This window comes from Schistocerca piceifrons, chromosome 5 (assembly GCF_021461385.2).
Source record: "Schistocerca piceifrons isolate TAMUIC-IGC-003096 chromosome 5, iqSchPice1.1, whole genome shotgun sequence".
NCBI lineage: Eukaryota > Metazoa > Arthropoda > Insecta > Orthoptera > Acrididae > Schistocerca > Schistocerca piceifrons.
Genome location: NC_060142.1, coordinates 358,054,608 through 358,071,176, shown reverse-complemented (window position 1 = coordinate 358,071,176; position 16,569 = coordinate 358,054,608). Strand labels below are relative to the sequence as shown.

The window sequence follows — 16,569 nt, the reverse complement described above, 5'->3', positions numbered from 1 at the left end:
CTCCTCCCGTAATTGCCGCACAGCAGTCACACGATATGGCATCAGATTAAGACTTTTCAATGTCTGCTGACAATTATTCCTCCTACTTACACGTGCCTTTTGGTCCAGTTTACGTGTAGACTTCTTTGGATTCTGAACAATCCTTCGGCGAATATCTGGAATGACTTTTGGTGTCCGAAGTGAGGGAATTATTTCTCGTTTTACATTTCGCACACATCCATAGGTGCACCACTTCTTATACAAACCCTGTATCGCTCTCTCTGCTGTTAGTAATTTGTTTGGATACCTGACCCCGAAAATTTAGCGAGTTTCCTTAATCGAAGCTGTTTTCACATATGCTTCCGCAATTTCAAATCTTTCTTCTATCGAGAAAGTCATTTTGCAGACCGCAAAGAGCAACGTCCAACTTCACTTATAAAATAAACCGAAAAGCTGACAGAAGAATGCTAACAATAGATTATTGCATATAATTGTGCATTGTAGCCGTTTACCCTATTTCAGAAGTCGAAATATTGCATTCGCATTCAAAGGAGATGCGAGCTACTTTTAATTGTGTCAGCAGGTACAAGGCACCAGACGTGCCACATCCAGGATTTGTTTGATTTTAAGCCATATAATTGCTTTTGTTTGCGTCTCCTGCATTCATGTGTACTCTTCTAGTTTTCTTAATTTGGCGGTGTTCGTTGTTTTTATTCTGTTAAGATGATTGAACCCGTTGTTACTCTCTGTTGTGGGTACTCTTCACAACGATCCTTCTGTTTGTTTATCTTTATCCCAGTTCTGTTCTAGAAAAACGTCCTACGAATGGTCTACGTTTTTCTTATTCGTACGTGTAAGAGATTGTCGCCCATGGAACCTAGCAGCACTTGTATTTACTGTGTCACTGCTATTCTTATTGATTTATCTTTTAGGTTTTGTGAGACCTATGCGAACCAAAGCTACTTGGTCGCGGGACGAGTCAGCCCATAGTTTACAGAATGCTGTTTTCAAATTTTATAAACAAAAGAATTAATTAAACACGCAAAATTATGAGAGACTATACGCATAAATGTTACACACCGCACAGAAAATTATCGCCTACAGTAAGAAACTCCCTTACATAACAGAATAAGTGTGCCACAAAAAACCCTTCACCTAGAGTTGCATCTTGGAGGTTTATCACTCTTTTTTTTCAGTTCTGCTGGAAGCCTATTAAAAATGAAACCTGCTGAATAGTGGAGATATTTCTGTACATTGCATAAAGAAGCATTGCGTAAGTGCATGTTATTTTTCCATATAGCGTTCACTGAAAAGATATTACAATTTTTTTGAAATATTCAATATCGTACCGTGCAAGGCGGTGATTGATAATTTCTCTTACAGGGGACAGGTGCCCCATTACCGACTAAGCGCATCGCCAGAGCTTGTGGTGAAGTGACTTGTGGGTTGATACGAGTGATGGGTCGGGTGTGGTACGTTGCAAGCCCAGTGAGCATGTTGGTCTTGGTGCCTTTCTACTTCCGATGGGTTCCTGCAGCCCAGGCCTTTCTCTTAACTTAGTGGAGCTCGCTGAGAAGGAAGTTAGCCTAAGCACGCTAAGTTTGGCACATCTTATTGAAGGCTACTGCAGGAGGATCACAGAAGAATAATTATTCATTGAGAACTTTGTTAAACTTGCTTCGGATCTCACCAGAAAATTCACAATGTACATTTACCTCTTCTGACTATCATATTAAATATTTTATTTGTGTGTTCATCTTCCTCTGTGTTGGCTGTTAACTGTTGAGAACAGCGTTTCTTTTAATTTACCTACCTTAGTTGGGGGACATTTTGCAACGCCTCATCTCACATTTTTTGTTTTGCCAAATCTTACTGATTGTGCAAATTGGTGTTTTAACGATTAAGTTTTTTCAGGTTGTTTCTCTCTTTATTATAGTTCTGCATCATTTGTTATCCTGACTTACGGTTATTACTATTGCAAAGCTCCAGTGAGCTTGTTATGTTAACGCTTCAAATTTATTCTGAGTTATAAATTATTTAATTACGTTAATTCGTCATTCGAGACCTTCATTGCTGATGAAATGTTATTCTCTTATTAAATGTCTAAAGATGTTTTTGAGAAATTCTCTGTTGTCAACTTTTATTTCTGGAGAACATCTACATCCACATCTACATGGTTACTCTGCAATTCACACGTAAGTGCCTGGCAGAGGGTTTTTCGAACCATTTTCATACTACTTCTCTACCATTCCACTCCCGAATGGCGCCTGAGAAATAGGAACACTTAAATTTTTCCGTTAGAGCTCTGATTTCTCTTATTTTATTGTGATGATCATTTCTTCCTACGTAGGTGGGTGTCAACAAAATATTTTCGCATTCGGAAGAGAGAGTTGGCGATTGAAATTTCGTAAGAAGATCTTGCTGCAAAGAAAACCGCCTTTGTTTCAGTGACTGCCACCCCAACTCGATATCATATCAGTGACACTCTCATCCCTACTGCGCGATAACACGAAACAAGCTGCCCTTCTTTGCACTTTTTCGCTGTCCTCCGTCAATCCTACCTGGTAAGGATCCCATACCGTGCATAAATATTCCAGCAGAGGACGGAAAAGTGTAATGTAGGCTGTCTCTTTAGTGGGTTTGTCGCATCTTCTAAATGTTCTGCCAACAAAGCGCAGTCCTAGTTACGCCTTCCCCACAATTTTATCTATGTGGTCTTCCAAATTTAAGTTGCTCGTAATTGTAATTCCTGGATATTTAGTCGAATCGACGGCCCTTAGATTTGTGCGATTTATCGTATACCCAAAATTTATCGGATTTCTTTTAGTACCCATGTGGATGACCTCAAATGGCTCTCAGCACTATGAGACTCAACTTCTGAGCTTATTAGTCCCCGAGAACTTAGAACTAGTTAAACCTAACTAACCTAAGGACATCACACACATCCATGCCCGAGGCAGGATTCGAACCTGCGACCGTAGTGGTCTCGCGGTTCCAGACTGCAGCGCCTAGAACCGCACGGCCACTTCGGCCGGCTGGATGACCTCGCACTTTCCCTTGTTTAGTGCTAATTGCCACTTTTCGCCCCATACAGAAATTCTCTCTGGATCATTTTGTAATTGGAATTGATCGTCTGATGATTTTACTAGACGGTAAATTACAGCGTCATCTGCAAACAATCTAAAGGGGCACCTCAGATTATCACCTAGATCATTTATATAAATCAGGAAAAGCAGAGGGCCTATGACACTACCTTGCGGAACGTCAGATGTCACTTCTGTTCTACTCGATGATTTACCGGCTATCGCTACGAACTGTGACCTCTCTGAGAGGAAATCACGAATCCAGTCACACAACTGAGACGATACTTCATATGCACGCAATTTGATTAATAGTCGCGTGTGAGGAACGGTATCAAAAGCCTTCTGAAAATATAGGAATATGGAATCGATCTGAGATCCATCGTCGACTCCACTCGTTACTTCACGGGAATAAAGAGCTAACTTGGGAAGATCGTAAAATTATTCGTACAGTTATGCTTTTCGTTGCCTGGCACTTGACCCTGTTTTGCTACTTCCTATTAAATATTGCCACATTTTAATGCCTTTATCAGGTTAGTCATTAAGTCTTCAGCATGAAAGGTAAACACTGACTACATCTCTTCTATAAAGAAGAGATCATTGCTTTTATCTCTCTTGCTTCTCACTTCCATTATTTCTTCATATGGATGCCTGACTCTTTACGACAGTGAATGGTTCAAATGGCTCTGGGCACTATGGGACTTAACATCTGAGATCATCAGTCCCCTAGAACTTAGAACTACTTAAACCTAAGGACATCACACACATCCATGCCCGAGGCAGGATTCGAACCTGCGACCGTAGCAGTCGCGCGGTTCCGGACTGAAGCGCCTACAACCGCTCGGCCACACCGGCCGGCCTCGAACAGAACGCACCAGCATACCACATACATCTCTTTCTCACAGGAGATGTTCAATAAACCCTCCGTGGGTACTGATAATGCATCAGCTCGCCTAAATAGTGAATCTCGGATGCGGTGAGAGTATGGCGTTCGGTTTCGCAGGCTTCCATAAAACGGGCACAGAGAATCTGAACATCTTTTACTGGGGTTCCATACACAAGAGCTTTCAAAAGCACCCCCAAATTAAAGTACAGTGGGTTTAGATCCGGAGAGCGTGGAGGCCGGGCAATATCATATTCGGTGACAGAGGAATAGGTAGAGATGGACGAACTGCCTGAACTCCATGCTCTCCGGACCTAAACCCACTGGTCTTCTATTTGGGGAGGCATTCGGAAGCTCCTGTGTATGGAACCCCAGTACAAGATGTCCAGAGTCTCCATGCCCGTGTTATGGAAGGCTGCAAAATCATACACAATACTTCAGGGATACATCAGAGATTCACTATCGAGGCGGGTTGAAGCACGTATCAGCACCCACGGAGGGTACACCGCGGCCGGCTTACGACAGTGAATACGTGTTTCAGATAAATGTAAGGGTAACTGAAGTGTAAGGTCGTCCTTCCCTGACAACATGCAAACTCGGAGCTGAGACGTAGGTCCAGCAACCAACCAACCTCGGCCCAGGGCGTGAGCCCCATGGTGGTGAAGCGCAGCTGCCACTGCGGCAGGCCCTGGTGCACGAGCATCATGCGGAAGTAGGCGCTGAAGCTGTCGGCCAGGTGGTGCCACTGGAAGCTGCGGTCGAGCAGCCAGATGTGGCCCTCGGGGAAGACGAGGCACACCTTCCCGCCGCCCCGCACGCCGCTCACCTCGAACACCTGCAGCCGGCCCAGAGAGATCACAAATGAGCTCCGTATATTCGCTTTAAACTCGCCAGCGAGTCATGTGACGAACTCACCGTCTCCTTGTGTCCTTAGGCTCGAGTCTGGAATTACCGTCCCAGCCACGGTCACCCGAGTCTGTTGTCGGGTACAAATCGAGTCAACTAGCTCAGAACGGAGGGCGTGTACAAAAGTTCGCAAGTACCGGATGATCAAAAAGTCAGTATAAATTTGAAAACTTAATAAATCACGGAATAATATAGATAGAGAGGTACAAATTGACACACATGCTTGGAATGACATGGGGTTTTATTAGAACCAAAAAAATACAAAAGTTCAAAAAATGTCTTACAGATGGTACTTCATCTGATCAGAATAGCAATAATTAGCATAACAAAGTAAGACAAAGTAAAGATGATGTTCTTTACAGGAAGTGCTCAGCATGTCCACCATTATTCCTCAACAATAGCTGTAGTCGAGGAATAATGTTGTAAACAGCACTGTAAAGCATGTCCGGAGTTATGGTGAGGCATTGGCGTCGGATGTTGTCTTTCAGCATCCCTAGAGATGTCAGTCGGTCACGATGCACTTGCGACTTCAGGTAACCCCAAAGTCAATAATCGCACGGACTGAGGTCTGGGGGCCTGAGAGGCCAAGCGTGACGAAAGTGGTGGCTGAGCACACGATCATCACCAAACGACGCGCGCAAGAGATCTTTCACGCGTCTAGCAATATGGGGTGGAGCGCCATCCTGCATAAACATCGTACGTTCCAGCAGGTGTTTATCAGGTAGGTTGGGGATGATGTGATTCTGTAACATATCGGCGTACCTCTCACCCGTCACGGTAGCAGTTAAAAAACCAGAATCACGCATTTCCTCGAAGAAAAAAGGCCCGATAACGGTAGATGTGGTAAATCCAGCCCATACCGTGACTTTCTCGTCGTGCAATGGAGTTTCCACGACAGTTCTAGGATTTTCGGTAGGCCAAATTGTGCAGTTGTGGGCGTTGACAGACCCTCGGAGCGTGAAATGAGCTTCGTCGGTCCACAACACGTTACTCGACCAATCGCGATCTTCCGCCATCTTTTGAAACGCCCACACCGCAAATGCCCTCCGCTTCACTAAATCGCCAGGTAACAGTTCATGATACCGATGCATTTTGTACGGATAGCACCGGAGGGTACGCCTCAGTGCCAACCAAACAGTAGTGTATGGAATGCCGGTGCGACGTGCGACTGCACGAGCGCTGACTTCTCCGTGCATAGACGAACCCGCTACAGTCTCCATTTCTTCCTGAACTGCCTCAGCAGCATTCCACCTTGTGCTCGGTCGGCCACTACGGGGGTCTATCGTCTAAACAACCCGTGGCTCCGAACTTCGAAATCATTCTCGCCACAGCTGCATTTGCCAACGGACCTTTACCCGTTCGAATCCCCTTCCTGTGGCTATAGGATCGTATCGCTGAACTAGCACATTCCCCATTCTGATAATACAGCTTCACTAAAAGCGCCTTTTTAGGCAACGTCAACATGCTGTGACTGCTGGAACATCTGATTCTCTCTCTCATTATAGTTCCTTTTATAAACGATTGTCATGCGCAATCACTGACGTTTTGCTGTCCAGTGCCATCTGTCGGACATTTTGTGAACTTTTTTTGTTGTTGTTGTTCTAATAAAACCTCATGTCATTCCACGCATGTGTGTCAATTATTACCTCTCTATCTACGTTATTCCGTGGTTTATTAAGTTTTCAAATTTATACTGACTTTTTGATCACCAAGTATAGCCGCGGGCTCGAGGTATTCCGGTTAAATACGCAATTATTTTGAAATAGATTTCCGCCATTGCATTGTAAATTACTATTCATTTATCTCGAACGATCAGATTTCGGCGTTGCAGTCATTCTAAAGAGCAAGTTGATATGTCACAAAATGTACGACCAGCCTAACTGACAGAAGCAAGCTCTAGACCAACATAGGATGTAACAAAAATAGCACAAATTGTGGGACACATTTCTCACACTTACACGAAGAAATTATGTCTTATGAACATGGGTCTGGAAACGCTTTGTTTCCATATTACAATTCACTTCCTCCAACTCATTAATCATGGGAAACACACCCGAACAGAACAGTTCAAATGGCTCTAACCACTATGGGACTTAACATCTGGGATCATCAGTCCCCTAGAATTTAGAACTACTTAAACCTAACTAACCTAAGGACATCACACACATCCATGACCGAGCCAGGATTCGAAACTGCGATCGTAGCGGTCGCGCGGTTCCAGACGGAAGAGCCTAGGACCGCTCGGCCACACCGGCTGGCCTCGAACAGAACGCACCAGCATACCACATACATCTCTTTCTCACAGGAGATGTTCAATAAACCCTCCGTGGGCATTGATAATGGATCATCTCGCCTAAATAGTGAATCTCGGATGCGCTGAGAGTATTGGGTATGGTTTCGCAGGCTTCCATAATTCGGGCACTGAGAATCTGAACATCTTGTACTGGGGTTCCATACACAAGAGCTTTCAAAAGCACCCCCAATTTAAGTACAGTGGGTTTAGGTCCGGAGAGCGTGGAGGCCGGGCAATAACCGATTCGGTGACAGAGAGATAGGTAGAGATGGACCAATTGCCTGACATCCATGCTCTCCAGACCTAAACCCACTGGTCTTCTATTTGTTCAGATGGTTCTGAGCACTACGGGACTTAACTTCTGAGGTCATCAGTCCCATAGAACTTAGAACTAACCTAAGGACATCACACACATCCATGCCCGAGGCAGGATTCGAACCAGCGACCGTAGCGGTCGCGCGGTTCCAGACTGTAGCGTCTAGAACCGCTCGGCCACTCCGGCCGGCTCTTCTATTTGTGGAGGCGTTCAAAAGTTCTTGTGTATGGAACCCCAGTACAAGATGTTCAGAGTCTCCATGCCCAGGTTATGGAAGGCTGCAAAACCATACACAATACTTCAGGGATACATCAGAGGTTCACTATCGAGGCGGGTTGAAGCACCTATCAGCACCCACGGAGGGTACATTGAACATCTCCTGTGAGAAGGAATTGCATGTAGTATTGCATGTAGTGTGCATTGGTTATTGGGTTGGAGAAATGACTTGTAACATGGAAACAAAGCGTTTTCAAAAACATGTTCATGTAACGCAATTTCATCGTGTACATATGAGGAATATGTCCTGCAATTTGTGCCGTACATCTTTTTACACCTTGTATAACGACTGATCGGTTAGCAGTGAATGTTGCTCTGTTTTGTACATACATTTATATGCATAAAACGATTTCGAAGATTGCTATTTCACTATTTAATATCTATTCAGAAAATGGCTAATAATTACATTGACGTAGACACACTTTCGAGCTGTTACCGAATGTGTAGCGACAGTACCAGAAAACGTGACATGAGTATGAAGTGCAATCTCTAAATGGTGATTAATTATTATAATAAATCATACAAATCAAAGATAAGCTACGCAACTTGCTGTTAGCCCATAAACGCAAGTTACCATGAGCAAATGAGTACAAAAATATAGCGCTTTTTTGTCACAGGGATATAACAGTGACGTTGCTCTGTGCCCAGCTTTGTTTCACGTACCATATTTACTGTTTCATGGTGGAGGTGAAATAGACAAGAATACAACCATTCCGTTTGCGTTGGAAGAAATTTGTACGTTTTTCGTCTGAAGCGTGGGTTACAGCATGAAACCTATTCCAGATATCACTCCTTCTGTGAGGGAACATATTTGCAATTGTGTACTTTGCATCAATGAATTCTCGTCTTACACTCTCCACAGTCTCACAAAACACACCTTCGTTAAATGCCACCCGCTCATGACAGTCGGTCATTTCACCTTGTCAATGCCACTTTACAGCAGCAAAATCGTGTTACGACTAGTCTTCCACTCCAGCATGCTTCAGAGAGAACGAGTCAACGTGTATGAAGTTACCGCAGCGCCATTACTCAGAATCCTCATATTTGCGGAACTGCAGCGAGAACGAAGAAAACCAGTCAGCACTTCTGTAACAGCGGCGCCTTGATTTGTGAAGTATGAAACCCACAAATAAGGCTCGTACTCGCTCCGTTTCTGGTACCTCTCATTGTGCCTAGTTCGTAATCCTTTGTATATTGTTAGCACTCGTTCGAAGAGGCTCAAATGTCATGGTAGGCTGGACACCGTATCGAGCCCTGCCGCGTATCGAGAATTCTCGAGCCCATTCGAGTGCGACTATCGTTTTTCCAGACTTTAAACTATCAAGCATCAAGCGATAACAATACTGAATAACTCTCGTGATCATCATACATGTATAGACTGAATCAGCTAAAATTTGCACCCCTTTTATTGCGTGAACGGTTCAAGGTATCGAAGTGAGGCTTTCGGCAATATACAGGGTGGTCCATTGATAGTGACTGGGCCAAATATCTCACGAAATAAGCATCAAACGAAAAAACTACAAAGAACGAAACTCGTCTAGCTTGAAGGGGAAACCAGATAGCGCTATGGTTGGTCCGCTAGATGCACCGGCACGGTAGCTCAGCGTGTTCGGTCAGAGGGTTAGCTCCCCTCTGTAATAAAAAACTGAGTCAACGGCTCAACACTGAACTTAAACGGGTATCATGGAACATCCCCACCCAACAAATGCAACGAACAGAAACGAACAAAATGAGAACAATTAAAAAAATGGGGCTGCCATAGGTCAAACGGATATCAACTGCGTTTTTTTAAATAGGAACCCCCATTTTTTATTACATATTCGTGTAGTACATAAAGAAATATGAATGTTTTAGTTGGACCACTTTTTTCGCTTTGTGATAGGTGGCGCTGTATTAGTCGCAAACATATGGCTCACAATTATAGACAAACAGTTGGTAACAGGTAGGTTTTTTTTTAAATTAAACGTAGGTACGTTTGAACATTTTATTTCGGTTGTTCCAATGTGATATATATACATTTGTGAACAAACCAGATGGCGCTATGGATGGCCAGCTAGATGGCACTGCCATAGTTCAAACGGATATCAATTGCGTTTTTTTTTTCAATAGGAACCCCCATTTTTTGTTACATATTCGTGTAGTACGTAAAGAAATGTGAATGTTTTAGTTGGACCTTTGTGATCGATGGCCCTGTAATAGTCACAAACGTATAGGTACGTGGTATCACGTAACATTCCGCCAGTGCGGAGGGTATTAGCTTCGTGATACATTACCCATGTTAAAATAGACCGTTTACCAATTGCGGAAAAGGTCGATATCATGTTGATGTATGGCTATTGTGATCAAAATGGCCAACGGGTGTGTGCTACGTATGCTGCTCAGTATTCTGGACATCATCCAAGTGTTTGGACCGTTCGCCGGATAGTTACGTTATTTAAGGAAGTAGGAAGTGTCTAGCCACATGTAAAACGTCAACTACGACCTGCAACAAATGATGATGCCCAAGTAGGTGTTTTAGCTGCTGTCGCTGCTAATCCGCACATCATTTGCAGACAAATTGCATGAGAATCGGGAATCTCAAAAACGTCGGTGTTGAGAATGCTACATCAACATCGATTGCACCCATACCATATTTCTATGCACCAGGAATTGCATGGCGACGACTTTGAACGTCGTGTACAGTTTGAGAGATTGCAGGGCACTCTCACTTCTGATTTGGTGTACGAAATACGATCTACAGCGACTTGACTTCATACATCATGATGAAATGGTGGGCAGCAGTTTATGGTCTTATTTGCACGCTCTAGGGAAAGAAATACACTAAGCTTTACCTATGTTCAAAGGAACAGGGTGCCGACTAAAACGACTGCAGTAAAAGCACGGCCTTGGTGGGGCGACAAAGCGCGTTTTTTCTGGAGAACGATGAGGAGACACTTCCAGATGGCCCCATGCCGCGGTCGTATTGTGCAGAAACACATTAAGCTTGGCGCCACGGACAGGGGCAGATGTCCAGGTATACAGCCTAGTGCCAAAACGTCGCTGACAGCGCATTGTAGGCCTTGTTAGCAAACAAGCCGCCAAAAGAAATGTAAACGTTCTGCAAATGTCTGTGGGACAGGAAAACTGGCGCCCAGACGTGCAGACTCTGTTTCAAAACATGTTTTGTCAATGCTAGTTCATGGCCGTTCTTTGCAAACTTTGAAATAGACGCAACAGGGGAGATAACAAGCTGTTTATGGAGGGCTGTGCTTCCACCCTGTATTGTGTTAGCAACAGACACGGCAAATGTGTGGGAAAGAGGCCACCTGAATTTTTTTGCATTTTCTGCCAATTAACTTTAAGTCTCTGATTGGTCAAATCGGTTTGCAGTGCAAAGACAATTCACCGAGCTTAGAATGCTGGGCTCCAGCTCGTGAATGGCTTGTGAGAAATTGGGGGCAGTGAAAAAAGAGAAATGTGTTTTAGAACCGAGCTGAGTAGGCAACACAGAGAAAGGGAGATCGTCTCTCTTGTACAAGTCTCTTGTACTGGCACTTCGCTACTAAAGAACTGCAGGTCTCTACCTAAAAGGTGAGACTTGTATCCTTTGCTTGGGTGTGACTTAGAGCCTGTGCCAGTCACCTTCTGAACCGTCAGAGGTACTGCTTATATCATCACGGTCACAACGAGTGACACTTGGGTGTACTTATTTGTCTTGAGTCGGCCATCTAAACATTTGACGTATTCCGACACACACAGTCATGGCATGGAGTCAAATTGGTTCGGCAGACCAGCAAACGGGTCCACCTGCACACTGGAATCCGTCGGGGTTTCAGATGCTCTTAGGGAAGTACCTGCATTCTGAATTAACCGAACGCAAGACCGCGTACTTTCATTTTTCGGGAACCCACATTTAATAACAGATTTCCGCCGTCCATGACTTCAGTCGCCAAACGCATCGTAGTGTGCCGCCTTGACCAGTAGGATGGTAAAGTATTCGCTGCTGCGACATAGGGCTATAATATCCATTTCTCAGCACCCTGTTCTTTCGAACCATATTTTTCCTTTTTTTTTGTATGGTAGAATATAGATGCTTGGTGGTGGCGTAGTTCGATGCCATAACCTGGATTCACGTGTATGAATTGAGATAGAGCAAGTAGTGTTCTGGTTAGTGTCGTGTGTCGATCCCAAGCAGATCAATTTGTGCACCATAGATCCCATTTTAGTAAGGCTTTTGTTAAATAAATATTTTTTGTATGATGTTTCTTTAATAATTTTGTCGTCTTGTCTTGTTTAAAATCAATAAATCGATTGTGAATTAGACTAAAACTTCTCCCTCAGTTCTGATTAACAGTTCCTTCGCATTTTTATGGCAGTCTAGATCAGCAACATAAGGAGTAGCTTTTTCATTTGGTGGATCTTTTACTCCATTAACAGTAATCCCCTCAAGTTCTGCCACTGGGCACAAGAGAAATTACGGAACGATGACAGTTTTTTGCACGCGTTCTATTTAGCGACGAAGCGTCATTCACCAACAGCGGTAACGTAAACTGGCATAATATGCAATATTGGGCAACGTAAAATCTGTGGTGTCACCGCCAGACATCACACTTGCTAGGTGGTAGCCTTTAAATCGGCCGCGGTCCGTTAGTATACGTCGGACCCGCGTGTCGCCACTATCAGTGATTGCAGACCGAGCGCCGCCACACGGCAGGTCTAGAGAGACTTCCTAGCACTCGCCCAGTTGTACAACCGACTTTGCTAGCTATGGTTCACTGACAAAATACGCTCTCATTTGCCGAGACGATAGTTAGCCTAGCCTTCAGCTACGTCATTTGCTACGACCTAGCAAGGCGCCATTACCAGTTACTATTGATACTGTGAATCATGTACCGTCAAGAGCGACGTTCACCATTAATGGATTAAAGTTAAGTATTCCACCAGCTACGTCCGTTTTTTCCTAAATTCTAATTTCCTTGTCCTGTTCCAGACTTCACGCCAGCCTGCGTGAGCTAAAACGCGTGCCTTTCGGCTTCCTCTAGTAACACGGTGTTGGCTCTCCTGCCAACCCCAATAAAATCCACGATGGCTGCGACAAGTGGAACATCAGCAACCTTGGCGGGTTAATGTATGGTGCAGCATTATGGGAGGAAGGAAAATTGACCTCCATTTTGTTGATGGCAATCTAAATGGTGCAATGTGTACTGATTTCCTAAGTAATGTTCTACCGATGTTACTACAAAATGTTTCACTGCATGACAGAATGGCAATGTACTTCCAACATGATGGATGTCTGGCGCATAGCTTGCGTGCAGTTGACGCAGTATTGAATAGCATTATTTCATGACAGATGTGTTGGTCGTTGAAGCACCATACCATGGCCATCATGTTCACCGGATCTGACGTCCCCGGATTTCTTTCTGTGGGGAAAGTTGAAGAATATTTGCTTTCGTGATCCACCGACAATGCCTGACAACATGCGTCAGCGTATAGTCAATGCATGTGCAAACATTACGGAAGGTGAACTGCTTGCTGTTGAGAGGAATGTCGTTACACGTATTGCCAAATGCATTGAGGTTGACTGACATCATTTTGAGCATTTATTGCATTAATGTAGTATTTACAGGTAACCACACTGTAACAGCATGCGTTCTCAAAAATGATAAATTCACAGAGGTACATGTATCACATTGGAACAATCTAAATAAAACGTTCAAATGTACCTACGCTCTGTATTTTAATTTAAAAAACCTACCTGTTATCAACTGTTCGTCTAAAATTATGAGCCATATGTTTGTGACTATTACAGCGCCATCTATCACAAAGCGAAAAAAGTGGTCCAATTAAACCATCATATTTCTTTATGTACTACACGAATATGTAATAAAAATGGGGGTTCCTATTTAAAGAAACGAAGTAGATATCCGTTTGACCTATGGCAGCGCCATCTAGCGGGCCAACCATAGTGCCATCTGGTTTCCCCCTTCAAGCTAGACAAGTTTCGCACTTTGTAGCTTTTTGGTTTGACGCTTGTTTCGTGAGATATTTGGCCCGTTCACGTTCAATGGACCACCCTGCATAGTAGGCAGGGGAGCACCACGTAATTTTTTGCATCCTCTGCCTACTCATTAAATTCTCACACATTCTACAATATCTAGAACGACTCTGCCTCTCCTGTAAATTCCGTGAACTTGAGTTCCAACGCCCTATAGTCATGAAAAGACTAGTTCGATAATGTAACGCTTATAAACATTGGTGTTGAAACTTTTCGCAAAAATATGAGATAAATTTGATAAACTTGAAAGGTCAGGTACCGCAGTCGTTAGTGTGATGTGACACCAAGTGGGTTCTCATTCCAAGCTCCGCCATTGAAACTAGAATTTCGACTGTTAAGCTCCTTCTCATACGCTAGAAGTTAGCATATACACTACCTGAAAAAAAAAAAAAATGATACTCCCAAAAATACATACTCAGATGTCAATGTAACTTCGTACATGTACACACCATCAGTGTGTATGTAAATGAATATATCTGCAACTCACTGTGACAATCATAACGTCCAGCAGAATGCATTCGTGTTGTTTGTGTTTAATGTTATCAGGTGTGCTAGGATATACAAGGAATGTAAACAGTGTCAGATGTTGAGTGATCACTGAGACAGACAGGGAGACAGCATTATCGGCTCCTAAAAATGAGGCCAGTTGTGGGTCTCCATTTGACCAGTTGGTCGAAACGTGCAATATCCACTGACCACCACAAGGGGAGATCACCGTAAGGTGCAACCAGGCACCTGCGCCTGCCATCCGAGCACAAGTAGTGGACTTTCTGAAACATCCTGTGTCATTTTGTACCATTGCTCGGGGACTAACAGCAGCCAGATTAGCGAATTACCCTCTTGTGCGTAGGATGCCGTTAACACAACAAAACAAATGGCTACGTTTGGAGTGGTGCGGCGAAGCACGGGCTTATGAAGAATGTCGTCGCATTGTGTTCAGCGATGAAATGCGGATCTTACCGCCCCAGATGACCACCTTCGGAGAGTATGGCGGTTACCTGGGAAGAGGTCTCATTCTTATAGTGTTTTGTAGAGGCACGGTAGTGCTGCTCCTGACGTCACAGTATGGTTAGCCAACGGGTATATCTTAGGGTAACGAATGCAACTGGTTGAGGGATTTCTTACAGAACAGCGGTACGTCGCGAAAATCCTGCGTCCTGATGTATTATCTCTCATGTGATGCCAATTTTGAACGGGACAATGCACAACCACACATGTAACGCGCCTCTATGAATTTTTTTCGGGATGTTGAGACACACGCCGAGCGGTTCTAGGCGCTTCACTCTGGAATCGCGCGACCGCTACGGTCGCAGGTTCGAATCCTGCCTCGGGCATGGATGTGTGTGATGTCCTTAGGTTAGTTAGGTTTAAGTGGTTCTAAGTTCTAGGGGACTGATGACCTAAGATGTTAAGTCCCATAGTGCTCAGAGCCATTTGAACCATTTTGAGACACTCCCGTGGCTAGCAACATCCCCAGATAGAGCACGTGTGTGACCAGCTTGGACGTCAACGCTGCCCTTGGCCCAGTACCAGAACATCAAAGACCAGTTAATAACAGTCTTTGCTCAGCTTGCCTCAAGAAAGGGTACAACTGTTTTACGAGTATGACACTGTACCCAACCGAATCAGGAATGCATCCAGGCCAGAGTGGTGCAACGTCATACTTGGTAAGTGGGCACATACTGCCAAATCCTTTGTAAACGCTACTCTGTTATGTAATCACTGAAATAAAACCACATACCCTCTCTAATCGTAAAGTTTCTTTTCGTTTCTTTCTTCCCTTCTAGGTGCCTTATGTTTTTTGTCAGGCAATGTAGTTCCATTTACAATAGTCATAGCTGACACTGTATCTATGTCGTATAAAGAAGGGCGAAGAGGGAATACGTCTCAGCTTAGTAGTGTAGGCCTGTCTTACTGCTGCTTGGAACGAGAAAGACAAGCTTGGGAGCCACACTTGACGGAGTCTAAACAGCATAAGCCGATGCCGGCTACTTTGCCGTTCAGTTTTAGCGCATTTATCGAATACTTCGAACGCCAACATTAATGAGCGTTATACCACTGTACTCATCTTTTCAATAGCTTTCGAATGTTCTTTCCCAATGTAATTTCTATCGCCTTCCTCTTCCTTATTGAACTAATTCCTAAAATCTGTCCTTCATTCCAACGGTTATTTGCCTTTTCCGTTCTAAATGAAGGTCCAAGCTCAACTCTCCCTTGCCCAGCTGGCATCCTACTCGTCTCCTAACACTTGCATCCCAGTTATGATGGGGTTTCTGGTAACTCTGGGTAGGGATTAACATATGGGAAATATTGTACAGGTGCCATTTGGAAAGGAACGTGGGAGGTCCTTGTGAGATGTAGAGGTAGACATAGGAATAGGGATGTGGGAAGTATTACAGCAATGTTATGTGGAAAAGGACGACCGTTGTCACATCGGTTTCCATATAACAGCCCCACAATATTTCCCACATCTCAAATCCCACCCAACCCGACTGGATAACCGTCCATGTTGCCCCGCTGCTTCCAGGTTACAATGAGGCACGCCGACTTCGACGAACGAGTAACGACGAGGGACGGCGTGCTGGCCAGTCTGAGATTTGGTTTTTAGGCGCTTTGCCACATTTGAATAGGTAAATCACGTGCTGGTACTCACGCCCCACCTCAGTTACACAATTTGCCAACATTCAAAAATCATTCGCACACTTTCTCGTGGATAACACTATACCCAGACAATTGGTCAACGGAAATTTCGTACAGGAAGAGTAAAGGGATCGCAACAGGAAGGGCACCCGGCCAGCCTTT

General features: G+C 44.2%; 1 protein-coding gene across 1 annotated transcript in view; it reads right to left on the bottom strand.

The window, feature by feature from the left end:
* Positions 1-16,569, bottom strand: part of LOC124798986 (tubulin polyglutamylase complex subunit 2) — a 114,638-nt gene that overhangs the window by 58,011 nt on the left and 40,058 nt on the right. The window contains exon 4 of the mRNA XM_047262523.1: positions 4,574-4,777. Coding sequence (XP_047118479.1) covers positions 4,574-4,777 — 204 coding nt within the window. The remainder of the gene's footprint in view (positions 1-4,573; positions 4,778-16,569) is intronic.